The 26,967-nt window shown below is 47.7% G+C and overlaps 1 protein-coding gene across 1 annotated transcript in view; it reads left to right on the plus strand.

The window, feature by feature from the left end:
- Positions 1-2,045: 2,045 nt before the first annotated feature.
- Positions 2,046-26,967, plus strand: part of APCDD1 (APC down-regulated 1) — a 33,486-nt gene continuing 8,564 nt past the window's right edge. The window contains exons 1-4 of the mRNA XM_035013812.1: positions 2,046-2,152; positions 2,301-2,500; positions 15,407-15,590; positions 18,487-19,018. Of these exons, the coding sequence (XP_034869703.1) occupies positions 2,061-2,152; positions 2,301-2,500; positions 15,407-15,590; positions 18,487-19,018 (1,008 nt within the window). The 5' untranslated portion in view covers positions 2,046-2,060. The remainder of the gene's footprint in view (positions 2,153-2,300; positions 2,501-15,406; positions 15,591-18,486; positions 19,019-26,967) is intronic.

Here is a 26,967-nt window from a genome sequence, read left to right on the forward strand (position 1 = left end):
TGCTTACTCATAAGCACACCATCCCTAACGTTCTCTCCTGTTGTTTGCTTGTTTCAAATATTCGCTGAAAGACTAAAAAAGCGTCAAATGACTAGAAGGCATAGAAAAGCTAAATACTGCCTAGGATGTGTTCTTGGTGACCAGGCTAATGTTCTGCTTGAACAGCCAAGTAGGCTATTTACATCATTTCCAACTGCCCAACATTCATGAGGAAACCAAGTTCCTGCTTTAAATACGATTGACCTTTGGGCAGCATTCAAATCCAACAAGTCATAATCTGCTACCCAAACCTCCTAAATGGGACAAGCCAGAGACTGGGAACAAAGTGGGCCCAGAGAGATGGTGCAAAGCAAGCCCAGCACGAAAGAATGCTCCTGCTCAACCTTCCCTTCTCTCCCACAGCAGGAGTCTTACATCTCTGAGATTTGCAAACATTGGCTCAGAATCCTCACAACATCCTTGTGAGCCAGGCAGGTGGTACATGTTATGATCCCTCTCATTAAAGATGGAAAGATGATAATGATGGTGATAAAAACTGAAGCACATCAAACAGTATCAGCACCATCCCATCCAAAGACCCATGGCTTTCTCAGGAAAAAAAGAAAAGAAAAAAGAAAAAAGAAAAAAACTGGAAAAGTAGGAACTGTCAAATGTATTCTTATCTATTTTACTAAATTTTACGCCCATGCTAAGGTCCCACTAGTTCTGAAAGTCTAGAGCATAAAGAGTTGAATTGTTACATTGTTCAAAGGGGCAGAGAACTCTCTTGGGAAATTAGGCATTCTTTTTAAGTGTTTTATTTATGAAAAACACTAGCAGAGTCAAGAAATGTTCTCTTGATTCCATCTGGTCCCATGGCTGCTCCTTATCCCAGTGTGAGGAGGGGGGGACATTTAGCCTAAGAGCCTGGAGAAACCTCCTGAGAGCTGGTGAAAGGCCCATGGAGGAGCTCTGCAGAGGAGAGGCCTCCAGAGAAATGCGAGGGCCCTGGCACATCATCAGCCCACCAGGGGAGCTGCCATGGACCGAAACAGCTTGTACTGCGCCCTGGGGAATTGAGAGAGTGGAAGCCATTCCCGCCTTTCGTCTTAAAAGCCACTGTCCCAAATTGACCATACCCAAAGGCCCACAGAACACAGATAAAAATCAAGATTTGGGCTGGGAGAGAGGAGGAACCAGAGAAGGGCCTCGGTGCACTTTCTTGGGGACTGACAGCGAGTGTTTCTCGGAGATTTCTCCCGTGTTTCAACAAGTCATTTGCCTCCTGGAAGGGGAAGAAGAGCAAGAGCTCCTGTTGCCTACACCATTCCCTTCACAGGTTGGGGCCTGTGACAGGGCTCCTTGCTCATGGGGGTAAGATTGTCGGCGAAGGCGCGCACTGCACCCCTGAGGGAGCCGGCACTGCAGCGTCCAGACCCTGAGCAATTTTCCAAAACTCAACTCCTCTTTGCACTAATCTCCTGTCTCTTTTTCTCTCCTGCGCCCGGACACGCGCGCGTGCCTACACACCCACACACTCCAATCCTTGCAAGCGGACTTTTCTCGGACCCCCTCCACGAGTCCCCCAGCCCTGCAGCGCCCCCCACCCCTTTTCGGAACACCTCTCACAAGTGGTGCCTCCACCCCCGCGGAGGGATGAGAAAGGGTCCAGAGTTCCCCGGGGTGGAGGCCGGGAGGGTGAAGGGCACCTTTTTCCTGGCCGGCGAGGGCGCGGCGGCCGAGGGGGAGGAAGGAAAGGGGCGCCGAGCCCCGGACTGGGAGAAGGGGATGCTGGCGGGAGGGAGGAGGTTAAGAACTGGGAGGGGAAGGAAGGGGGCGGAGGCGCGGAGGGAGAGGGAGGAGGAGGCGGGAGGAGGAGAAGGGGCTGGAGCGGAGGACAGGGGAGGAGGCTGGAGAGGGAGGTGGGGGAGGCGGTGCCCCACGCGCCCTTTCAAGTCTCCGCGCCCCCGGCCCCCGGCGGCGGCCCGGGAGGCGGTGGCGCGGCGTCACCGCCCCGACTCCTCCCCCGGCTCCTCCCCCGGCCCACGGCCCGGCAGCCCCGCCGGCGGCGCTCGGGAAATATGAAGAGACGCTGCAGCTGCGGCGGCGGTGGCGGCCACTGCAGCACGGAGCGGCGCGCGCGGCGGCGGCGGTGGCCGGGGAGGGACGCAGAGGGCCCGGGTGCCGGGAGGCCGGGAGCGCGGACAGGGCCGGGCAGGGCGCGCGGGGCCCGAAGGCGCCCAGCGAGCGCGCGCCCCGCAGCCCCCGCACCGCGCCCCCCGGGCATGGGGCGCGCCGCGGCCGCCTGACGCGCGGGGCCTGGGCCGGCCGCCGGTGTCGCCGCGCCGCCGCCTCGTCGCGTCCTCCGGACTGGAGGCGGGGGGACAGAGCGCGCGCGGCGCCGCGGCCGTTCCCGGGGAGCGGCGTCCCTGGACGGCGGGCGGTCCCGGAGGAGGACTGGAGATGTCCGGTCTGTGCCGCCTCCTGCTCGCGTACCTGTTCCCGGCCCTCCTGCTTCACGGTGAGTTCCTGCGCGGGCGCCGGGGAACCCGGGCGCAGCCGCTGCTCCCCCTGCCCGGCCCCGGGAGAGGGGGCTCGCGGGTTCCCCGGCGGCGCCCGGAGCTGGTTTGCGGCTGGAGCTTGCTTTCTGGAAGGGTGCAGAGCTCACACACAGACACTTTTTAGCTCCTGAATGGATTGCATCAAGTTCCAGGGAAAACTTTTCTGTCCTGTTGGGGTTTCAAAGTACAGACTGTCATGAAATCGCGGGCTCCGCGATCCGGTCTCCAAAGTGTCAGGAGTGTTTGCCGGAGGGGCTCTTGATGTGGTGCAAGGTTTTGTGGGGCTGTAAAGCGAAACTGTGGTCATTTAAGGGGAAAAACAGCCCGCGCGCGTTTCTCTGTGCCCTCGGAGAGGAGTAGTGTTTGCTGAAGGTGTGGTGATGGGGCTCTCGCCCCAAGTGGACTGGGTGCAGTCGCAAGGAGCAGGGGACTCTTAACACCCCAAGATGTAATCATGAAAACCGGTCTCCGAAGGTTCTCCGGAACTGGACACCCTGTTTCCATCAGACTCTTGCTTGATGGTTTTGTTTCTGCGCCTCATGGGCCACATTTCCTCGGGGGCTCCGTAAACCCTTAGCTAGAAAACCCCAGCTCTTTCACAGAGTTCCAGGAATTGCACTGAGAAAAAGAAAGCAGATTTTGTGGTAGATTGGTGTTGATCCTTGCTGCGGGCGGTGGCAGAACATGTGCTGATTCAGAAATCCTGAGTGAACTTTCCCAAATGGTGGACACCTGACATTTCAGCAGAGCGTCTCCACCGGGAGCATGGCTCTCCTGCCTCCACACCACCAAGCCTCCAAAACCCCTGCAGGTCAGATGAGCACCCTCAAGACCGTCAGTTTCTGAGCAGGACCTGCAGCTCTTGGTGGAGCTTCACAATGCATTGATGCATTGTAGCTAGCACTGAAGACCAGGCTGTGACCCCCACCCCACCCCTCTGCACCCCCCACCCTGCGTGATCTAGGAAGGCACGAGCCCGGGAGCTGTGTAAGTGGCTCTTTTCTTTGTCGCCCGGCTTCAGGGCAGACAGCTTGAGCACTGCAGGCCCGCTAAGGTGCCTGGTGGGGCCAGACCTGCCTGATTGCCAAGGTGTGTCCATTGAGCCCCAGTGATCCCAGACTTTAGAAGTCAGAATGGAAGGCTTGCAGTTTGAGGGCCAAAGAGAGAAGGTATAATTACAGGGTTGCACTCCTAGGCCCATCTGCTTAGAATTACAGAGCAGTTTTAATCTTTGGCTGAAACATGAAACAAATCAGAGCCAATGAGCAGATCAAACAGCAGCTGCCACACACACCAGAAGAAAGAGGGTGAGAGAGATGGAACAGAGAGAATTGTCCCCTTAAAAAAATCTGTTGTAATATCTGCGAAAAAAAATGGCAGGATCTTTCAAATGAGAAATTACTTGAAAATTTGGCATAAACAGGATTTTTTTTGCATTTTGGACTGCAAAAGTGGGCCTCAGAAGTGCAGCTTGGACCAGCTTATTCCGAACGCTTTCTCCCTCCTTTCAGAGGTGGGTGTTATAATTATAAATTATACTTCCTAGGCTACCCGCTAGTCCAAGCTGGGATAATAACTAATAGTTGGTAATAAAAGCCCCAGTAAATCCTTGTGAGTATAGCCCTAAATCTCCCAATTTGAGTCTGTGTTGGCCTGAATTTCTTGGGATAAGAGATTTACCCAGACCGGGTTGTGCTGGGAGAACCTTGTGGCGGAAGGGAGGAAGGAAGGGGGCAGTCTGCACTATAACCCAGCGGGGGCCCGGTGGGGGGTCAGACCCTGTGCATGTGTGCGTGCCTATACGTGTGTGACAAAGAGGATATAAGAGAAAAAAGGCGTTTGCAAATTGTAATTGGATGGCATGGATACCCTGCAAAAAATTATCCAATTTCAAAGTGAGTCTGCAATGGCAAAATTATTAACGCTGCCGTTGCTCAAAGATCCACTTGGATCCTGCAGGGAGTGTTGGACTCTAGCGTAAAAAAAATAAACAGATGGAATGGTTGTTCAATGTATAAATCCTTGGGATTTAAGAAAGGCTTGTCATAATTCGTTAGGATAATGTAAAGCACCAGGAAATAATTGAGTATTCTCCTTTTCCCTTTTTTCCTCCTGATTTTCCCCGATTGAAGTAGTTTTAACTGAAAATGGATATTAATCATCTTAACCCAAGAGAATGGCTTGATGAACGTGTCCTACTCTATAGTCGGAGGTTTTACAAACATTTAAAAATTCTGTAGCAGCAGATGAGCTTGATCATATATTTTAATAGTTATGAGTCGAAATCTTCTTAGAATGGCTTGATGATTTTTTTCCTGATACCTAGGCATCTTATTTTACTAAACATAGGACACTATTTGTCTATTGTAGCAGTTTTGGTAACAACAGATTTGGGGGGTTAGGAGTGTGTTTGTGACAAACTTTAATAAGTGTAGTTTCAGACATCATTTATAGATTCTTATAGTAGCAAGTCACATTAATAAGATTAAAAAGTACACAAGGCCTTTATGAAGATTCTGTGTAAGGATGACATAGAAACTATGATGTTTGGCCTCCAGTCTTTGCTCAGTTTGTTGGTTACTTTTATTTCTACTAATTGCAAATCATAAATCACTCCTATGTCCTACTGGGGAGTAAATTAGGCTCTGGCTAGACTTGAGCCTGTTGTTTGTTTTTGCTGTTTTTTAAACTGTAAGTGTAGGGCAGGACACAAGTTCAAAATTTAATGGCATGAAAGTATACGTGTCAATTTTACTTTCCTCTCCTTCAACCTTTGAAAACAATTGAATTTCTTAATCCAAATAAAACCTATTGAATGTCACGGAGGTATGCAGCTGGAAGATGTCCATTATCACTGTTTTCTTTGCTTAGATGAAAAGCCACAAAAATCATTCGGCTCCAGAAACACAGATTAGCATGAGATATTCCAGAATAAGTGGTGCTTTAATGCACAGCAAAGTGCGGACTCTCCTTGCTAATGGAAAGATTTGATTTTAAGTTTTGGAAGTGATGTTGGGGGAGATGTTCTATCCCTCTGTGCTGTTTATTTGTGTAGAATTAGTTGACTTTTCTGAAAGGGAAGGCACTTTTGAGCTATTCTCTTTCATTCAAGCATATTCTAGCAAAATGAAAAAAAAAAAAAAAACCTGTAAATTTCCAAGTGAGAGCTTACCCAACAAAATCGGACGAAACACTTATATAGGGTAAAATAGGAATCTTTGAAATACCGTTTTACTGAAGAAGACAGTTTTTGTAACCAAGAAACCATTGTGTTTCCTGCACCCTCTCCCCCTTGGTCATAAAATGAAATCTTGAAAAGAAATATGACTCATTGGTACATAACAAGGAGCAAGGGTCTTAGGTGTTAAATATTCTCTTGCAGAATCAGTTGATGTGCTTCAGACATGTGGCTAGGCGCATCTATAGGAGCCGTGTTCATTCTTTTTCTCCTCAAATGAGAAGAGAACTAAACCTTAAGTGGATGATACGACTGTGTAATTACATACTGTTTAGGGACAGACTGATGACAACTTGATATAATCAATTAAAGTGAAGCATAAGACATTTAAGACTAGAGACATGAAAAGCTATGTTAGTGATTGTATACATCTGCTGAAAGCTCACACAGCAGGACGTGTCTTCAATAGACCCTGCCTGGTGTGTAGCGTTGAAGTGAAGACCCTGCCGTCGTCGTTCACACAAGCCTTCTTACTGTGTCAAGATTTTATGTGTTAGGGTCCTTATGGGAATAGAATTATTCTGTAAAGTCATGTGATAGGTATCAAGGTTAGAGAAATGATAGTGTGACACCCTAAAATTATTAAGGGTATTCTGTTTGGTAAGGGTTTTCCACTTTCATTCATTCAGCAAGTACGTTTATGAGGCCCTACTGTGTGCCAAGTACCCCCGCATGCCAAGGACAGGAGCTGTGAGGAGGTGCATACTCCCTTTCCTGCAGAGCCCCAAAGAATATCAACGGGTGAGGGAGGAAAGCTTGTTGCAGGGCCCCAGAGCGGGGAGGATGGCAGCTCTGGGTGACTGTAGTGCTTTCCCTGCTGAGAATCCCACCAAACCGCCCCAAACATACACATACCCCACGTACACCATACACACACACACACACACACACACACACACACGCACGCACGACCGTGCTGAAGAGCATGGGTGTGGCAGCAGCAGTGAACTACGGACGCAACATGCAAATTGTGCAGTTTGTGGTTCAACCCCAGTGTCTAGCCTGGGGACCGTGGCATTAGAAGAAAATGACATAGAAAATTACCTCATTTGCAGCTTTGGTTGAGTGGAGCCAGGAATTTGAAATCTTGACTTTATTATATTTCTCATAAAGGGAAAAATACTTTTAGATAAAAAGGTTTAAAGATTGGCAAGAGCAGCTCTTTCAGCTTTTATCTCAAAAAACAATTTGGAAATAAAAAGAAGAGCTTGGTAGGCATAGCTACCCACATGGTAGTAAAATCCAGTTTGTCTGCAATGCATACAGGCTTTTATTCCAACACATGGAAAGCTCTGCTGGAGCTTATCTAGCAGAATCCACGGTAAAGCATACAGTTACAGTAATGACTGCTTATTTAATTGGGCAGGACAATTTCATGGCTAAGTAATTACCTGCATTTAATCTAATCAGTCACATTTTATCTGCTTTGCGTTTTTACATATCACACCAGTTCTAACTTGAGAATACTTTCTCACTCTGATTATCTAAGTAATACATGTCACATTATTTAAAACAGAAGCGTGCAAAATGAGCAAGAAAAGAATCACTCAGAAGCCCCTCTCCAGAGACAACCATTGTTAATATTTTTACATATGCTTATTTAGCCTTTAAAAAAATTTTTTTTAAAGCATTGAACTACATATTATAGAGACTGACCTGATCAAAGATTAGTTCAGGTCAGTCCCAAGTGTGCTTGAAAATTGTTTCCTTCCCCACTAATTTTACATTTTATTACATGTAAAATGGTTTGGAACTTTTGGTTCTCGATCTCGATCAGCAGGTGAGAAACTCTGGAATGTATCTAGATAATTCAAATTTTTAAAAATGTTATTGAAAAATTGGGGATTTGGACATGGAGTATACTTTCCTTCTTTTCTTGTTTCCTTTCATTAAAAACAACGGCCCATGCGCGAGTGAGAACCTCACGTGTAGTAGGCACTTAGCTATTTGGTGAATGAATGAATGTTGACTTTCAGAAGGCAAGTAGTCACTTGCTGCTTGCTCCCCTGGTCTCCCACCCTTCGCTCTTCTCTTTAGTCCCTTCCTGTCCCTGGACTGGTTGCTTCCTGAAAACACCATGGGTTTAAGAACAAGCTTTGCTGGGGACGACCATAGCAAAAATAGTATATTCATTCCCTTTGACAACTATGCTAAGGACTGCTTTCTGAATGCATAATCTGGTGAATTCAGTGGTGTAAACAGTCATCTGGTCACGCACGCGGGCTTTAGATTTAGGGTGTCAATCTCTACATAAATGGCCAACTCTGTGCTTCCTTTCATTTCGGGAAATCTGGTTTTTTTATTGATACCATTGAGAGTTTTCAGTATCTGAACTGTAGACTTTACAATTATGATAGTGGTTAAGGTCATTCTGCAGTCATTTTGGATTACTGTTACTTCCTGGGAGTAAATCACTCATGCGCACGCATGCATGTGAATAAACCTTCCAGAGCTCCAGGATCTCGTTTAGTTCTCTAGAAGTGGTAACCTGTAAAATAATACCGTAAAGCCTTTAGGAATTAATTTTTTTCAACAAGTGAATAATTTCCTTCCGAAGTCTACTATTTTCTCCCACACTTACTTGAAAGAAATACCCACTTGTCATCATAATTTTATCTGAGCCCAGGCCCTGGGACCCCCAGTCTTGGAGACCATTTTATGGTGAAGTCCTTTTCCTAATTCACAACTCTCCTGGACAGGGAACAGTGCTATGGAGAGCTTCCAGCTTATTTGGTGTCATGGACTGGCCGTTTATAGAACACTTCACATTAAAGAGTGGTTCTCTGCTTGTAACTTTCTGTACCGAGGTAGTAACTGGCATTTGATAAATGAGATAGCATATGCATAAAGTAAATTGTTAAGTGTTACACAAACTTTAGTTATTATCATTATTGTAATTTTTACTTTGATACAAGTAAAAGGCGCATATTGGATGACCTACCCCAAGCCACCCTGAAGACCAAATTCACAGTCACTTTCTTACTGGATGGTGGTGGTTTTTTAATCCTTTGAGATACTCTTTTCCTTGGATTCATTTATAGCAAAATCTTAGTAGAAGAACCCAGCTAACTAATCTTCTCAGTTAAGCAAAATATCTAGAATCCTCAGTTAACCAAAATGTTGATGTTCTTTGTACCTGCACTCCCACACACAGACTTCATCAGCTTATAAAAAGTGAGGAAAAAACCTTTCATGGCTTAAACAGAGTTGTTACCTATTCACTCCAGTATCTCTGTATCCAGAGTACCATCCTACAGGGACTGATGTTCCTAATAATGACCTTGAGCCACTTTGAGAACCTGAATCATCAAAGAACGACCATAAATGTCAACTGCATTCAACATACAATGGCAGAATTTTCAACAACCAGCTGTTGTGATTAGTCAACACTTCCAGTTACATGGGTAGTCCAATTAAATGGGGGTATTAAAAAGTTGTTATATATAGCAAGCAGATATATTATAAATAATAGGGATACTCAGACAGCAGCTATTCGAATAGTTGCCACCCCTGAGTACTGCATTGCCAAGTACCAGGATGACAGATTTACACAATGTAAGATTAAAGTAGGACATATAAATATTTTGCACAAGTGTCTTTTCAGATGTAGTCCTAAATTAGTATTCGTTCCTACTTTCCTCTCTCCCTCCCTTCCCTCCTCTTTCCTTTCTTTGACTATAACTTCTTATATACCTTCTCCACAACATGCATAAGATGGTCAGGACAAAAAACTGAGAGACTACAAAAGAGATTTACTCTGTTTGTCCAGAGTGGTTCCCGTCTCTTATCTTTCTCATTTATTCAGGCAAAAATGATATGCTGAGCCATCATCACAGAAGTGTCAGAATGGATCTGCCTGTTTCCCATCTGCTTCCCATACCTCCGAAAATGGGAAAAGTGGTCTTCCCAAAATGGAATTCCTATTGTGCTCTTACACTGCATAACATCTTTTGGTGGTTTCTCTTAACCTTTCCAGTGAAATGCACCCTCAGCATGCTACATGGTAATCTTGATCATGGCCCTGCCTCTCTTCTTCTGTTCCTCTTTGTGGGCCACCCTGTGGTCCCCCTCCCTGAGCCCGGCCCAGTTCCTCCTACGTGAACCCCTCCTGTCTACCTCTTTATGTTTGAATATGCTGTATACTCTGCCCAGATCACTTCCATTCAGCATTCAAGGCATGGTTGCCCCTCCATGAACCTTCCAAGGATGAATTCAGAGCCTGCTCTCTCTGTCCTATGAGTCCCTTTACAAGCCCACTTGGGGGTCTGGTTTCTGGCCCAACTGAGACTCCCTCAGGGTATAATGTTTGTAGCTTCCATGTCCAGAACAGAGCCTGGCCCTTCAGAACCTTTCTGATGGTTTGAATGAATGAGTTGCTAGTTTCAATCCCAAACTGGAGTTGACATGCTCTGAGCGATGCAGTGAACACAGGGGTCCCTGGGTTGACCAGAAGTCTAAGGCTGGTTTCCTTGGAGGGCACGCCATGGGCGATCCTGAGACAGAAGTCTTGGGGAATAAGGAAAGCTGTTCATCTTGACCTCTCCTGCAGGTAGACTTGGTTCTTCAAATGATCTTTTAATTCTAAAAGCCATTTCATAGAAGTAGCACTCACGAGAAGGCCAACCAGAGTTTCTCCACCAGACAAGCCAAGTAAATATTGGAGACCACTGTTAGCAATTGACTGAAAACCTAAGAGACAAGTTTCTCCGATTGTACAGCAGCTCCGGCTTTCACATGACCCATTTAATTTTGTTCCCACCAAGGTGATGGGTGCTCGAAGGGCAGAGATAGAAAGGGAACCAATCCCATTTTTTCTACCCTAAGAATATAGTATCGGCCTCAAGTGCAGACCCTAACTCACTGTATGCCGAAGAGCCGTGCTAACTGTAGAGTTCTCCTCCACCTGGCTGCCCATGCTGCTGCTCTTCTGCCCTGACAGTCTTGCCATTTTCTGTGACCTGTGCTCGTTGTCTGGTAAGAGCGATGGCCAAGTGGAGATTTGTCTCTAGAAACCCGAGCGACATAATGATCTTTTGCCTGCTTTCGAATGATTGGCGTATTGGTGGCTCTGGGATTTTATTTCTTCCACCCCTGGTTAAAAAGCATCACTGTAGCCTCCCTTCCTGTGTGACTGGCCTTATGAACGACTCATGCAAATTCTGACCACCACTCCCTTTTCCTCTGCCTTTGAACTCCCAGCTTCCTTCCCAGAACCCTCCTTCATCATCTCCACCCTTGTTCTTTGACATTCAGGCCAGTGAGTCCTTGAGAGCCTCAAGGTCAGAAAAACTTACTTTCATTCTTCTTCATGCTTCCAGCTCCTAAAATATACAAAGTAAGAGTGAATAGGTATTTGTTAAACTGAGTAGAACTTGTCAACAACCACAGAGCCCAGCGCTTTGGGTCCTACCCCCTTCTGCGTCAGGGTCATCAGTTCACTTAGGGAGCCCTGTGTCTTTCTTTACTCTGAGCATTCTGTCCTTCTCAGAGCTCAGAGGGAGCCTGGCTCTGGCTGACTTTTACCATTATTTTAACTCTGCTGTTGGCTGGGAAGGACTTTTTGAAGGCGATCTAAAAGCCTAATCATTATTTAAAATAATAACCCATTTAATGAGAACTATGTCTGTGCTAAGGAAGACAACCCTAAGAGATGGGTAATGTTATCCCCTCTTTACAGATGAGTAGACGGAAGCTTGGTGAGGTTAAGTCATTTGTTTCAGGTCACCACGCTAATGGTGTGTTTCATCGACTGGAAAATACACTTTTTTCCCCCTATTTTAAGATCTCTGCAGTGGATGTGCGTCCTCTGGTCTGTGGGGGTCCCAGGCCCTGTCAGCTTGCAGGCAGCAGTCATGCGGGCGTGCTGCAGTCTTCCCCTGTGTGAATCTGGACACAGCAGTTCACATTGTCATCACATCACTTCCTTTATATGGCCCCTTGTTACTCCACATCTATGGTTTCGTTGCAGATAGGTCAGTTTTGAAAATAGAATAAATGTTTGAGCCACGCGTGCTTGGTTATTTTCTCCATAACTCACTCATAAATTTCACTCTTCAGAATCAGCGTGGCCTTGTAACAGAGCCATGGAGTGTGAGTTTGACATCATTGAGGCAGATATTTATCACCAGGAGAATAAACTGCGATTCCCTATTTTCTCACATAGCAACAGTCAATTACATAGAAAGGAAGACCCACAAAAAGATGTGGCTGTGTTCGTGTTTTGCTGTTGAGATACATACAGAGCAAACCCCTTACCTGTCACACGTGAAGGGTTGCAACTGAAGACAAGAAACCTTGTCAAATCTCTTTGAACAGATAAAAGCAACGTCAGAGCAGTCGGGTGCTGCTGTGCAGGATGCAGGGGGATCGCGGGACTGTTGTGTAGGCATCGTTGAGCTGCAAGTGTTTTTGTCACGGGTAGTAAAATAATGATGCATCTTCACCGTCACAATCCGTGAATTCTTGGATTTGATGAAATGCTTTAAGTGGTGGATCCAGTTTCAGACTCGCACAGCCTAGCTCCAGAGACTTCACCCATATCCACTATCCTTCCGGCTTTTATTGTCTTTACAGGAAAGCACTTGCAGGGTGTAAAGGGGTTTACAAATCAATTTTTAGAACATAACTTGGTTGATAGGGAGATGATGATTCTTTACTGCATGCTCAGTGTCACATTTAAAGCAGAATCTTCCCCAGCTCCCAATGCTTCATAACTTGAATTAGAATCTGTTTTAAGTTGCCCACACTGTAATTGATCACACAGGCAGTTGACCCACCAGACAGCAAGCTGTAGTATCTTTCATTTCTTGATTGAATAACGGGGAATTCAGGAACTGCTTCCCATCATCAAGATAATTACAGCTCTTGGGATTGGTAGAGATCCATACTACTCTCTTTCCCTCCTCCAGTTCAAAGCCAACTGAGAGATCAGCAGAGGTCTCAGACAAATGGGGATGAAAACATAAGAACTGTGATAAATACTCAGAAGACACAGTATAGTGTCCCATGGTGGGATTGTTAACAGTTCACCCCCGAATTTTTCAGCCTTTCCACCTGGCCTAGTGCCATAGCCAAACAACTGAAGGGTCAGGGTCCTTACTATGTGGCAGGGGTAAGCGCTGATCAAAACGCATGTGCAGTTGGCCCTTGAACAACACAGCTTTGAACTGTGTGGGTCCACTTGCATGTGGATTTTTTCTTCTGATATAGTACAATACTGTAAGTGTATTTTCTCTTCATTACAATTTTTTTTTAAAGATTTTTATTTATTTATTTGAGAGCGAGAGAATGAGAGACAGAGAGCACATGAGAGGGCGGGAGGGTCAGAGGGAGAAGCAGACTCCCTGCCAAGCAGGGAGCCCGATGCGGGACTCGATCCCGGGACTCCAGGATCATGACCTGAGCCGAAGGCAGTCGCTTAACCAACTGAGCCACCCAGGCGCCCTTCATTACAATTTTCTTGATAACGTTTTCTTTTCTCTAGCTTACTTTATTGTAAGAAGACAGCGTATAAGACATATGACATGTTGTTCAAGGGTGAACTGTACTTTGAAAAGAGGCCAGTTTGGCAGACAGAAAGAGACGAATGGCATAGTCACGCACACCTGTTTCCATCCTACACACAACTTCATTGGGGAGGGTTGAATAAGGAATGGGGAGAGAATACTCAGAAATGCAATCTTCTTTCCTCCATGGAAGCAGGGGCCACTGGTAGGAAGGGCCTCGCTGAACCGCCAGGAGCCCATGAGCACCGACACCACCAGACGTGGATTTCGGAATTTTAGTGTTCCTCTCATTCTTGCTGGGGTCCGAATCACCTGGTTGGGCTAAATGGGGTTGGTTGTGAGTTGCATTCATTTGAACGTAGCACCATCATCTCATTTTCAAATCTCTTTTCACACTTTTTATTTAGTTGAATCATACTCATGGGTGTCTCTGCCTTGTTGCCTTTCACTTCATTTAAGATCCATAGGGAACAATCCAAAGTTGCTGCTCTAGCCCAAGGCCAGCATTTTGCTCAGAGGAGAAGCCGAGTTCCCACATGTCTTCTTAGTACCAAAGACTTTCAGCAGAAGATTAGTTCAGCCTTCTGAGTCATGGCAAATATCTGAATATTTTATAAATATCTGAATGTTATCAACATGTGGGTCTGAGTTTCTCCAGTAGGTTTTCACCATGTTGCTCTAAGTCACCATGTTCTGGGTCTAACTTTGCATTTTTAAATGATCCCCCATAAACCCTGGTTTCTCTATGAAGTTATTTAGGTGTTGATTGCCAAATATATAATTGCCTCTTCATAGTACAGTTCTGATGGGTGCATTTTATTTATTTTGTGTATATTTTTATTTTATTTTTGTCTATTTGTCTAGGGTTTTTGGTTTTTGTTTTGTTTTTTAGCACAGTGCTGAATACTTAGTAGGTCCAAAATAAAGACGTATTGATGTGTTCAGGAGTGAATCTCAAAGGGAAGAGTGGGCTTTCAGATTATAACTCAGTTAGCTGGCAATGGCTTCTTCTGAACAGGGGCTGCTGGTTATTTTGCATGTTTAAGGGTCCGCCAACCTAAACTACTTACACTGAAGATGAACTTAGTCCTAATATTCCTTTACCTGTGGAAAATAAAAATATGTAGTCTTCTTGTAGTTATTCTTTATTTAGAACCCTATATTAGCATTGCCTTCGTGGGTGTGAGGGGCTGGAGTGGGAAGGTAATTGGGGAAAAATGTCCCACACGTCCCCCACCGGTGGTATATGACTTGCGCCCCACTGATGGGCAGCCCTGTAGAGGGTGTCCATCAGAGATGGAGAGAACCAGAAGATGCATGGCTTGGTGGGAGCAGCGGGGAGCCCAACCAGGGAGCAGATGTCAGTTAGGAGCCCTCTGAGTTATTCCTGGGCCTTTCACCACCCCATCAGAATTCCCCTTCCACTGAGGCTGGTCTCCATGCTCTTCCTCCTCCTCACCTAAATGTGTCACTGCATGAGTCTCCCTTCCTGCTGACCCCTTTCTTACCCCTCCCTTGGGTGGCTTTGGAACACGTTCATTTCTCTCTTCAGCCCCTGTTATATTCATTTGTCTGCACTGTAAGCTGCTCACTTAGATGCACCATTTTATTTGCGGTTGCACAGACACATGGATTTGAGCTCAGCCTTTGCCAGGAACTAGCCAAGAGACCTCCCAAGAGCCTGTGTTGTCTCTGTGGGCCTCAGCTTTCCCGGCTTTCTCACCTGGGAAATGGTCTCCCAGGATGTATCCCCCTTTGAGATGTTAACTCCAGGAGAGCAGAGACAGTGATAAGCCTGGTGGGGTAAGAGTGCATTTCCTACTTGCAGTGATTTCTTTTCTTTTCTTTTCTTTTCTTTTTTTTTTTAATAATTTTTTAAAAGATTTTATTTATTTATTTGAGAGAGAGACAGCAGGAGCAGAGGGGAGAGGCAAAGGGAGAAGCAGACTCCCCACTGAGCGAGGAGCCTGAGATCATGACTTGAGCCAAAGGCAGACACTTAACCAACCGAGCCACCCAGGCGTCCCCCATTTGCAGCGATTTCTTGCCAAGGAGGCAGTTCCTCAGCCTGACTCCTGTCTGCTGCGAGCTCTCCTTTCAACGAACTTCCACTTTTCTTTCAGGGCTGGGAGAGGGTTCTGCCCTCCTTCATCCAGATAGCAGATCCCATCCCAGGTCCTTAGAGAAAAGTGCCTGGAGGGCTTTCAAGGAATCACAGTGCCATCACATGCTCAAACATCTTCACAATGGTGCGAGGATCACTGTGCAGATGCCACCAGCAATTGAGGGCCACTGGGTGTCCACCGGGTAAGAGGGCCGGGGACTGGACCCGGGAGGGGGCGGGGAAGTGGGGGGGAGGATCGGAGAGCACACGTCTGTGGAAGGCCTTCCTGGGGGCTTCTCAGATGCACAGAGACTGTATCCTATCTCAATGGCGCAGGTGTTATCTAAGTTCTAACTAAAAACCAAGCAACACTTTGAAACTCCGTTTGGTAAAGAAACAGAGCTAAGGACTGTAGAAATGTTAGCTAAAGCAGAGATGCGTACCACTGTTAATCACAGGCTGTGAGTGAATAGGTCCTTGTTTACCGAACTCTGTGGGACCACTCAGGTATAAAAAGAAACCATTAGCAAGTGAAATTAGGAGTCTGTGTTTCACCAACCCTGAAACATGACTTGCAAGCTTCTGAGGGTCTAAATATTCCAGCCATATTCTGGTAATTTAATATATGGCTTCAGGGTTCTAAGAGTAAGTGAAAAGGTACTCAAGCTACCTCTACTAGCCAGGGCATAGTTCTTGGACTCTTCCAGGCTACAGAGCTGAGATTTATCCCAGTTTGAGCTCTGGCTTATCTTCCATTAGAGCTTTTAAAAATAGCCTAGAGGCAGACCTGCAGGTTTTCCCCTACCCATTAAATTGCTGAGAATTAACAAGACTCACTCTGGGATCTGATCACTTCTCCCTTGCAGCCTCCAGGTACCTTGGGGAGGGATCAAATGCACACAGAGAAGAGAAAAAAAGGAATTTTTATAAGATGATGAAGACCCAGAGGTGGTTTTTTTTTTTTCCCCTAAAGATGGGGTTTCTTAAAATAACCACACGATAAATATTTGCACGATCTTAATGTGATGTACTTTTAAATAATTTATCATTTTATTCAAACACATATTTATTGAGTATACAAATATTTACTGTGTGCCCAGCACTGTTCTAGATTTTGTGTATATAGCAGTGAACAAAACAAATCATGGTCCCTGTCTTCAGGAATTTTACAAATAAACATACAAAGAAGTACTATGAAGAGGGTAAAAAACAACAGGTGCTAAAGGAGAATACCAGGGGCCTTATTTTAGGACGGGGGTGGGGTCAGGAAAGGCTACCAGAGGAAAGGACACTTGAGCTGGGATGTCCTTAGCTATGCAAAGACCCAGGGAAGAGCTTTCCATCTGGAAGAACGAGCAAAGATGGGGTTGGAGAAACAACTGACCTGGAGTCCTTGTGGGGCGGGGGGAGGTTCGTAAACCTGGGCATAGGGACCTGGGCGGGGGACAGCTCCAGATGAGGCTGCCAGGGAAGGTGGGGCCAGCTCCAGGGCAGTTCTGGCCAGATTGGGGTTAGAACTGGACAGTCACTGAAGAGTTTGCAGCAAGGACTGTGCTTAAGACATGATCCAGCTTTCACACAAGGCACTCAGATGCACCAAATGGCTGGTAGAAAGTGTGAGAGGAGGGTGACCAGTTAAAAGATGGTTGCAGCAGGTGCATCTAGAGGTGACAAGGCCTAGGTGAGGGGGTGGTGGCCCCGGTGGAGTACGCAAGGACTTGAGATACGTTGAGCCCTGAGGCCAGGCAGCACATCTTCCATGGCCTTATAAACAGACCGCAGTTACAGCTCACCGCTCACGCTGAACAGGGCCTCCTTTGTAGGGGGAGGACCCTTGCGGCTCCTCTCTCACCTTCTCAGCAGAGCGCAGGGCTCAGGGTTCCGCCGAGTGCCTTCTGTGCACTCGCCCACACTGGACTTCCCTGACAGCCTTTCCCAGAGGGAGGAGCCCGCTTGGGATGATGTTTACCTTTCACCAGTGTGTTAACTGAAAAATGGAAATGTTACCGATTTTGAGAATAACAGGTCTTTGGGATTTCAGCTCCACTGTTTGATTTAGCCATGCTGAGTCTGCTCAAACCATAATTATTGTAAATAATACATATATCACAGACTCAGGCAGAGTTCTAAGGCCAAACCTGAAGGATGCAAATCATGATGTAACTGAAATTCTGATCTGGTGGAGAGTTACAGAGGTCAGAATCTTTGGCAGATATGTTGAAGAAGCCCTCCAGCGTTTCCCTGGTGTGGGCTGGGCTGCAGAGACAGGAACTGGCCCCAGGTAGGGCAGTGATCAGTTCCTGCTGGCCATGTATGCCCCATAGACCTAGTCTAAGTATTTCTGGCCAACGAATCTAGCATTGATCTAAGGCCACAGCAAAAAACTACTTTGTCGTTGTCATCTTGTCAGTCAGCACAAACAAAAGGAGCCCTTACCTGTGTTCCGCTAGCTTTGCTTTCACTAATGGACCCTTTTCCCCAGTAGAGGGAACATTAATTCTCACTGGATGGGAGGGTGGGTTTCCCCTTGCCCCTAGGTGACTCCTCCCCAGACTAGATTCCGTTTTGGAGTGGCAGACACCCCACACCTGCCTGCTGTACCCAAGGTCCATGAACAGGAGTGTTCAGGGGATCAGCTGTTTTCAAGCTAGCATGAGGAGACTTCCTTCATAGGCCAGCACTACTCTCTTCCCTCTTCCCACCCGAAAGACACTTCCCTGAAGTTAGGCCCCCAGGTGGAAGTGAGAAGGGCAGGTTTGGGCTCTCTTGGCTTGTTCCTAGGATGAATAAAGACTGTGGTGTAGAGAGATTAGGAACACGGCCTGGAGTCAGACTGCCTGCATTCAGGTTATGTGGCCTGGGGGCACTTTCCCTGATCTCTCATGCCTTGGTTTCTCCAGCTGTAAAATGGAGACAATACCTCCTTTACTCCTCAGTTGTTGTGAGGATTCAATACATTGGTGTCTATGCAGGCACAAAACAGTGTGTGGCCCAGAGTAAACATTTGTTATTATTACCATAATTTCTTGACACCCTAACGCATCTGTTCCTCAGTGCCTTTGGGCTTGAAAACGTCTTCCTTTCCCTTTTCCCCTTCAGCTGTGAAGTGAGGTCGGGCCCAGAGTTCATCACAAGGTCCTACAGATTCTACCACAATAACACCTTCAAGGCCTACCAGTTCTATTATGGCGGCAACCGGTGCACCAGCCCTACCTACACCCTCGTCATCCGGGGCAAGGTCCGCCTGCGCCAGGCCTCCTGGATCATCCGCGGGGGCACTGAGGCCGACTACCAGCTGCACAACGTGCAGGTTGTCTGCCACACAGAGGCTGTCGCCGAGAGGCTCAGCCAGCTGGTGAACCGCACGTGCCCGGGCTTCGTGCCCACTGGGGGCCCCTGGGTGCAGGACGTGGCCTACGACTTGTGGCGGGAAGAGAATGGCTGCGAGTGCACCAAGGCCGTGAACTTCGCCATGCATGAGCTGCAGCTCATCCGGGTGGAGAAGCAGTACCTGCAGCACAACCTGGACCGCCTGGTGGAGGAGCTCTTCCTCGGGGACATCCACACTGATGCCTCGCAGAGGATGTTCTACCGGCCATCCAGTTATCAGCCCCCTCTGCAGAATGCCAAGGTACCCTGCCGCTGACTGCACTCGGGGCCCGCGGGCTGTTCTTTATTAAGTGAGATGAGCGACCCACAGGGAGGCATGGCAGTGGGGTCCAAAGGGACCTCTGAGAGGAAGCACCCTGCGTCATGGGGGAGCTTGTGGAGGGCTGCCCAGGGAGGGACACGCAGCAAGGTCAGGACACCTGGCCGCACCGCCAACTTGCTCTGCAGTGAGGGGCTGTGGTTTTCCTCATGACATGGGTGATGGCGGCAGGCTTGTTGGTGTGCTAGGGGCCCTGGGGTGGTGGTTCTAGAAGATTCCTAAGGCTCTTCTCAGCTCTAACACTCCACGAACATCTTCTTTGATTCTGAAAGGAAAGCATAAAGGAAATTCGGAGATGTTAATAACCACACTGTGGAGAGATGCCACAACAGGAGTGATCCCAGCCCTGGAGGAGAGGGAGAGGCGCCTGAGGGGAAAGTGACAGTGCTGTTGTAGGCTGGAGAGCTTATAGTCTCCCACCCACACTACTGCTTTCAGGCTTCAAAACGACCCCCTGAGGCAGATATTGCCGCCCTCTTAGGCAGAAGGGAGAGGTAGCGGAGATTCAAGGGCTTGTTGTCTTTTGCCCTAGGTCACCCGGGTAGTGAGGTTCTGCGCTGGAACTTGAACCCAGACCTCCTTCTCCAGACCCCACATTCTTTCCATTCAACTAAGTGAAATGTAAAGTCACTGTGATCACAAGGGAGGAAGGAGGGGGCAGGAAACAATTAAAACCTTATAATGTTCTTTTCTTGAATGATAGTCCAGTAATTATATTTGGAATTCACAAAGCATTTCCTTCCCATGGGCTCAGAATCCGTGTCAGCCTGTAACACGATCTTGTACCTCAGAAGTTGGAGAAGCTTGAGCTGGGGGGTGTGTGCAGGGAGGGGGTCAAGGGAGATTTCTCCAGTGGCCACACACCCCCCTCCGCTGCCATCGGATTGGCGTCTGTGGAACCCTCTCTCCAACAATGACTCTCTAAATGAGGGGCCCCATATGACTTTTGTTTGATAGTTTATTCATTTTTTTAATCTTTTTTTTTTTTTCTCTTAGTCCTTTGAGCTTATTTATGACTGGTAGAGATATCCCAGAGTACTTCCCCTGCCAAAGACCACTCGGTGTTATCTTCTGTTTATCTGTGTTATTGTGAGCTCCCGTAATGAAAGTCGCCTTTATTATAATTGTGGGAAATCTGCTGAGGAAGCCCACTTGGCCGAGGCTGCTTCCTCTAGATGCGCCTCACCAGGGACAGTCCCCATGTGCGAGGAGAAGCCAGACTGAGGGCCCCGGGCCCCAGACCCAGCCCTCCCTGGGCTCACAGCATGACTTCGAGTGCAAACCCTGGAGTCAGCCCCCTGTGTCCTGCCGTGAGGTTGCAGATTTGCTGAGGAGGAAGAGGGGAGGTAGGGCAGTGAGGGAGAGGGTGGCCTTTCTTGCCTGCCTTCATCCCAGTGTCTGCCTGGGACTCCCCAGGCCTCCTCAGGAGGGGTGGGGAGCGGAGGAGCTGAAGCTGTGCCCATTCCACACATCATGCCAAGGCATCAAGAGGATAATGCTCCATAGGTGGCATCTAGGCAAGGGCGTGGTTTGGGGGGGGCCAGATAGGAATCCAGATGGAAGCGTCATCCAGAGTCGGTGCTGAACACTGCAGCTGAACAGCTCTTCTCTTGAACAAATCTCTGGTGTGAGAGAGCAGAGGGGTAAAGGAGCTTTTCATCTGAACATTTGGCTTCCTCTGAGTACAGTCTAGCCAACTTTTAAATTATCTCTAGTAATGGGAGTAAGAATGTCATGAATAAAAACGGCCCACAGATAATCCAGAAACCTGATGTCAGCCAAGAGCACCAACCCGGTCCCACCCTGAACCTTTATGAAGATCTGCTAAGCACACAGTCCTTTTCATGCCTGCTCGCCCTCCAGCGGAGACACTAATAGGCAGCGAACAGCCAAGAGGCAGGAACAGTGAGGCAGGGAACTGAGTAAGGAGGAGGCAGTCCGAGGGAGGAGGCAGAATTGCTGCAGGAGGAGGCAGGTGCCGTCCCAGAGCTGCCTGGGTTGGAGTCTGGCCGCTCTCCTATCCACACCTGACCTTGGGCTAGTCCTTTGCACACACTCAGGTTCAGATTCCTTTTCCTCAACTGCAGACACCCACGGAGGCTCTTTTTAGGACTGAAAAGAAAAAAATATTAACCCTAACACCTTTCTTTTCTTACATCTGTTCCCTCACTCTGATCTTCTGGTGGCATGCCCCATTAGGAGGCCCAGTAGGAGAAGTCAGTATTCCTAAGACTTGCAACTCTGGAAGATTCTCTCCCACTCCCTCCCCAGGCCTGTAGGAGGCATTTCTCCTGCTGTCAATCGACTCACTGAACAGAGCCTGTCTGTTGGGAGAGCAAAGGCACACACTTGTGGTTCCTGAAGGAAAAATTGTCTTGACTGTGAGTTATTACCACTGGCATGAGGACTAAGGATGATAGTTGTAAGGCCAACCTTAGAGTTTTTGTAAACAAAAAGGTGGGAGACATGCTCTTTTTTTTTTTTTTTTTTTTTTTGAATACTCTCTGGAGAAGCTGGTGAGAATATGGACTTTGGAGGTGGTAGCCAGTCCGGGAACCCACTTCTCCTGTGGCCATCAGCTGCAGGTGCTAGTGGTGTCGTCTGACCTTGGGGAGCCTTGATGTTTCTTCTGTAAAGTGGCAAGAATAGAAGAATCAGCTGGATTAGTGTGCAGAATGCTGCCTGCCATCGGAAAGGACCGTTCACCAAAGTTCCCTTCTCCCCACTCCTAGAGTAGGTAGCCCTTCTGGGCAGGTGTCTCCTGGAGGGATGACAATGACATTGACGGGGGGCCTCAAAGTGTTTGATGATGCCTCACCATGAAGCATCGCCTCCCATTTTCTCCTCCACCCCCCTGCTAAGGCAATCGTGAGGACATTGACCCAGATATTTAAAAGGTAGACCCTCTAAAACCTAGGCCTGAGGCCCTGATTTAAGAAATTTTAAGTGTGGAAAGAACCTTCGGCATACTGTTAAATACAAAAAAAAGAAGATCTAGAGTAGCGTGAACAGTATGATAACATTGTGTGAAACTAATAATGAAAGAAGCATAAGATGAACTTACAAAGGAGGCAGTATTTCTGGAAGAGCACATGAAAAACATAACAATCCGAGGAAGGGAACAGTTGGGGGACAGTTGGACCATGACTCATCACTGTATACCTTTTTTGTACCTTTTGCACTTTGTGCCATGATCTTATATTATCCAAACAGAGTCATCATGCAAAATTAAAATAAATTTTGGAAGCTGGGGCTCTGAGCTCAGAGGAGCTCCGCGGCCACCACCAGAACTGGTGGCAGGGCTGGGAGGCCAAAACCTGATGCATCCAGGGCCAGTGTGCGCTGCCCTCCACTTCCACAGCCACCCCGCGTGGCCATGGGTGTCCTTCGAAGGCCAGTGAGGTCTGCAAGGCTCTGGGAGCTGAAAGGGCCCGTTCTTCTAATGTTGTCCCTGGCGTCGAATGTCTTGGCACGCAGCATGCTGCTGAGTCCTCAGGAAGTTTTTAGATCCTTCCCCAGGATAGCTCTGAGAAGGAAGAAGCGGACTTTGCCATTGGTGCCTTTCCAGAGTCCGCGCAGGCAGAGCCCCAGGTGCTCCCTGCCCGCGGGCCAGTGGCAGGTCGCCTCGCCTGCTGGGAACTGGGAACGGGAAGGAGGAGGGCTGGGAGCGCATCCGGAGAGACCACACTCCCCCCACCACCCACCTCTTTGAACTCTTTGCCTCCCCTAATTGCAGGTCCATAGAGACCTGGCTGAAAATTAGTTTAAATGCTAAATTGAGTTTGAAACCACTAGTCGCAGCCCCTCTGGAAACGGGACACCATGTAAAAATAGAAACTTTAAATCAACTTGTTTTTCTAAGCTTAATACAGCTTTGCTGTGAGGTTCCGAGTCCTTTGGCAAATACATCGTGTTTGAAGAGAATCAGGTGTGCTGGGAGGATTCTTTCAGGATGAAATTGGCCACTCTTCACTATGAAAAATCAAGACCACATAGAATAACCCTGAAAGAAGATGCTTTCCCTCAATTGAGTTTAACATCAGGGCAGCTGTCACCCTCTGCCTAGATTTTTGTGCAGTTGAAGGGTTAGCGAGCTGAATTCTTTCAGTGGTAGAATCAAATAGTAATTAAAAGCAAATGATCACCCGGGTTGTTGGAAATGCCAGAGCCTCAGGATCAGACTTGTAAGCAAACGGAATTGGTCTTTCTCCAAAATCCTGCACTGATTTAGCCACAGGGTCGTAAATCAAAGGGGTTGTCTAAAACCAGACAGCTTTCCCCAAGCCATGCATCTCAGATATTCTGGCCCAGCGCATTCATGGCACATCTGAGAAAGACAGGCACCGAAGTGTTTTCAAGGGGAGCTGAGCACTGAAAATGAAAAAGGTGATGCTCATGTGCTTTCTCTCTGGCATTCTGTAGACTCTGTAGACTGCGAATGAGCATTTGATTTTGAGGGAGCTGGCCTTTCCGAGCCTTTTCAGAGTCTGCGAGAAATACAGATGAACTGTGAGACTTTCTGTATCTGTGACATCCAAGGCACTGTGGACCAGGTGGCCACGGGCAGGGCACTTTTCAGCCCAGCCCCAGGAGGTGGCTCTGCCACAGGACGGGGGCCCCTCCTCAGGCATGTGCTTGGCGGGGCTCCCGGGGGGCTGGGTGAGCAGGTGTCACACGAGTAAGGGCAGAAGAGCCGGAGAAGGTGGTTGTGGAAGAATTCACCTTCCTTCTCTTTCTGCCACTGGACGGAAAGGAGAGGGGTTTGTGGAGGTGACAGGGAACAGAAGAAGTGGTAGAGGGCCGGGGAGTTCAAGGAGTCATGACCTAAAAAGCCCGTCTTACATCAAGGATGAATCCTTTCTTTTAAGGTTTTTTTTTTTTTTGAGAGAGAGGATAGAGCACAAGCAGGGGGAGGGAGCAGCAGAGGGAGCAGGAGAAGCAGGCTCCCCACTGAGCAGGGAGCCCAACGAGGGACTCGATCCCAGGACCCTGAGATCATGACCTGAGCCGAAGGTAGACGCTTTAACCGACTGAGCCGCCCAGGCGTTCTCAGGGATGAATCCTAAAGAAAAGTGTGGCCCTGCTCACCAGGGCTGGGTGTTTATTATAGAGCAGCAAATGGTGCACATTGTTCAAGAAGACGGAGCTGATGGTGGGTGTTGGATGATGGGGGCTTGACTCGGAAAGGATTGCCTGTGTGGACCTTTGATTTGGGCCTAAGTGTGAAGTGTTGTGTAGTCGCTCGCTGCACCCTACAACGGCTGGCGTCCACTTTTCTTGCAGAAACAGTTCAGTATTTCTTGACTCCAGGGTATTTCAGCAGATAAACAGAATTGCAAGGTTGCTTTGTTTAAGGAGTTAGCCGACCAGGAAATACTTGTTGTCAGGGACAGTGTAAGTGGTAAACAGTTCCTCCCTTAAAAGGCAAGAGAGCCCAGAGGACTGAGTGAGAGCCCAGGCGTGCCGGCAGTCAACCGTTCAGAAAGTCTGGAGTAGGCCTGTAGTATGCAGGGGTGCCGGCCCAGCACTGCGGGGAGTGTGGAGGAGGGGGAGAAGGCCAGACCTGGGGGGAGGGCCCCTCTGGATTTACAGTAGATTTAATGTCATTATTAAAATGAATCTACTTTAACTATTGAATTTAAATTGATGGAGTGGAAGAAACAAACAAGTAAAAACATCAGTCAGAAATTTTTTTCCGAAATCATTCTTGAAGTCCTTTGTTTTAAAGAACTGGCTTCTCATGGCCCTTGCTATCTGGCTGTTGAGTCTGTATGTAGTGTGTGTATAGGCAAGGTGGAAGCAAACTTATCTTTGGTGTGATTTACTAATGTTTTGTAAACTGGAAAGGCTTTTGTGAGCTAACTTCTTGGATTCTAAACTTCTTAGAAACCTCTTTCTTGAAAATGAAGGGTTGCTCCCAGGGACCCCCCTCCCCCCCAAGTGCCCCTTCTTAACTCCAGGACAGTGTTGAGTTGACTTTCGTCTCACTAAGCGGTCAGGAGACAGATGTGAGGCCTGAGACGTCGGCAGCTCACCCTTCTTGTGTCCTTCCATCATCCTTTCATTCCCTGTCCCTTCATGGCTACTGCCAGCCACTTCTAGCAGCTCTGAAAGCTGCTCTTTGAGACACACGACAAGTGTGACCATGGCTATTCTACTTCCTCCTGAAAGTGGTATCATCAGGACCCACTGAGTGGTCAAAATGAGCCCAAGTCCATCAATTCCTGCGACCCCAGATCTGAAAGGCACCCCGAGAGGCCCCTTCCACAAGGCGGTCAGCTTTCCTCATTTGCGATGACCACTGGCCTACTCTATTCATATTGTTAAATAGCCAGTGACGGCGTTCCGCCACCTGTGAGCCTTCACCATACCTGCCGCGCTCCCCCAGATGTCATGAGAAGTAGGAGAAAGGGAGAGTACTCTGGTCTTGGCCTCCAAGAGCTTGATGAAGTTCTTCTCCAGTGAAATGGAGAGGCCCCGGGAAGACTGCATGTGTAGGAATACCTACAGTAGAAATGGAATCAAATGCATGGAGAATTGCAGTTGTAAAAACAAACAAACAAACAAACAAAGCTTTCAGCTTCAGTCATTGGCAGGTTTCTTCCTGAGAAACACAAATGTGTTTTTTATCCCATGGAAGAAAGCTCTGTGAAAGGAAGTTTCCATCATCTGTTGCCATTTCTCCTCCTCCTTAGGCAAAACCTTTAGCCCAGGAAATGTTTTATTCATCCTGCTTCTCTGGTTGATCTGTTCATGGGAAGATGATATCAAGTGATTTCTTCCATTCTGGGAAGACGCTGGAAATGAGTAGATGCTGTCGGCAAATGTTGTTGACGAACCACCTCTCCAGAAATAAATGTTGGCAGGGAACAGGAGAAAGCCTGGAGAATCCCTATCAGCCATCGGCCAGGGAAGACCTTTTCTAGGGTCCAGGGTCCTTGACAGGGAGACATCTGTTCTCAGCCCGAGGGGCAGCCTGGGGCCAGGGATTAGCACTCAGTAAGCCCCAAGACCAAATTATGTTCCAGACTCTACTTTTGGCTTGTAAAGTCATCTGGGCCATGCTATTCAATCTCTCTGTGCCTTGGTGGCCTCATCTGTAACGCATACCCATGGTCTCTTCGAGAGGTTGTAAAGCTAAGGGGATGGTGTACTTCCTCAGACTCACATGTCCTGTACGTGCAAGCTGTGGGTGGCTGGCCTCATCTGTAACATGTACCCATGGTCTCTTCGAGAGGTTGTAAAGCTAAGGGGATGGTGTACTTGAGCTTCCTCAGACTCATGTCCTGTACGTGCAAGCTGGGGGTGGCTGACGTGTTGCCAGGGCGCCTGCAGGAATCAGAATGCGGAGTGAGCAAAACCCCACTCTTTGCCTAGGACATTGCGCACTTATGAAGTTGAAGGTTGATTTTTCATTTTTAGAATAAGTCTGATTGTTTTCTTTTAGGAAATTAATTACATGGGGATCTTTTTTTCTCCCCTCCTCCTTCAGAATGAAAGCTTTTTATAGTTGGTGTAGAGTAGCAACAAGGAAACACATTCTGATCCTTCTGCTTTAACCTTCAGATCTTCTGTATACAGAAACCCTAACTTTAAAGTAGCCTTTTCTGGGGCGCCTGGGTGGCTCAGTCGGTTAAGTATCTGCCTTCGGCTCAGGTCATGATCCTGGGGTCCTGGGATCGAGTCCCGCATCGGGCTCCCTGCTCCACGAAGAGCCTGCTTCTCCCTCTCCCTGCCACTCCCCCTGCTTGTGCTCTCGCTCTCTCTCTCTGTCAAGTAAATAAATAAAATCTTTGAAAAAATAAAAAATAAATAAAGTAGCCCTTTCTAAGATTCAGGGAAGGGAGTGAGGTAGAAGCCCAATGGGACAG

This window comes from Mirounga leonina, unplaced genomic scaffold, assembly GCF_011800145.1.
Source record: "Mirounga leonina isolate KUSES-001 unplaced genomic scaffold, KU_Mleo_1.0 Mir_167, whole genome shotgun sequence".
NCBI classification, from domain to species: domain Eukaryota; kingdom Metazoa; phylum Chordata; class Mammalia; order Carnivora; family Phocidae; genus Mirounga; species Mirounga leonina.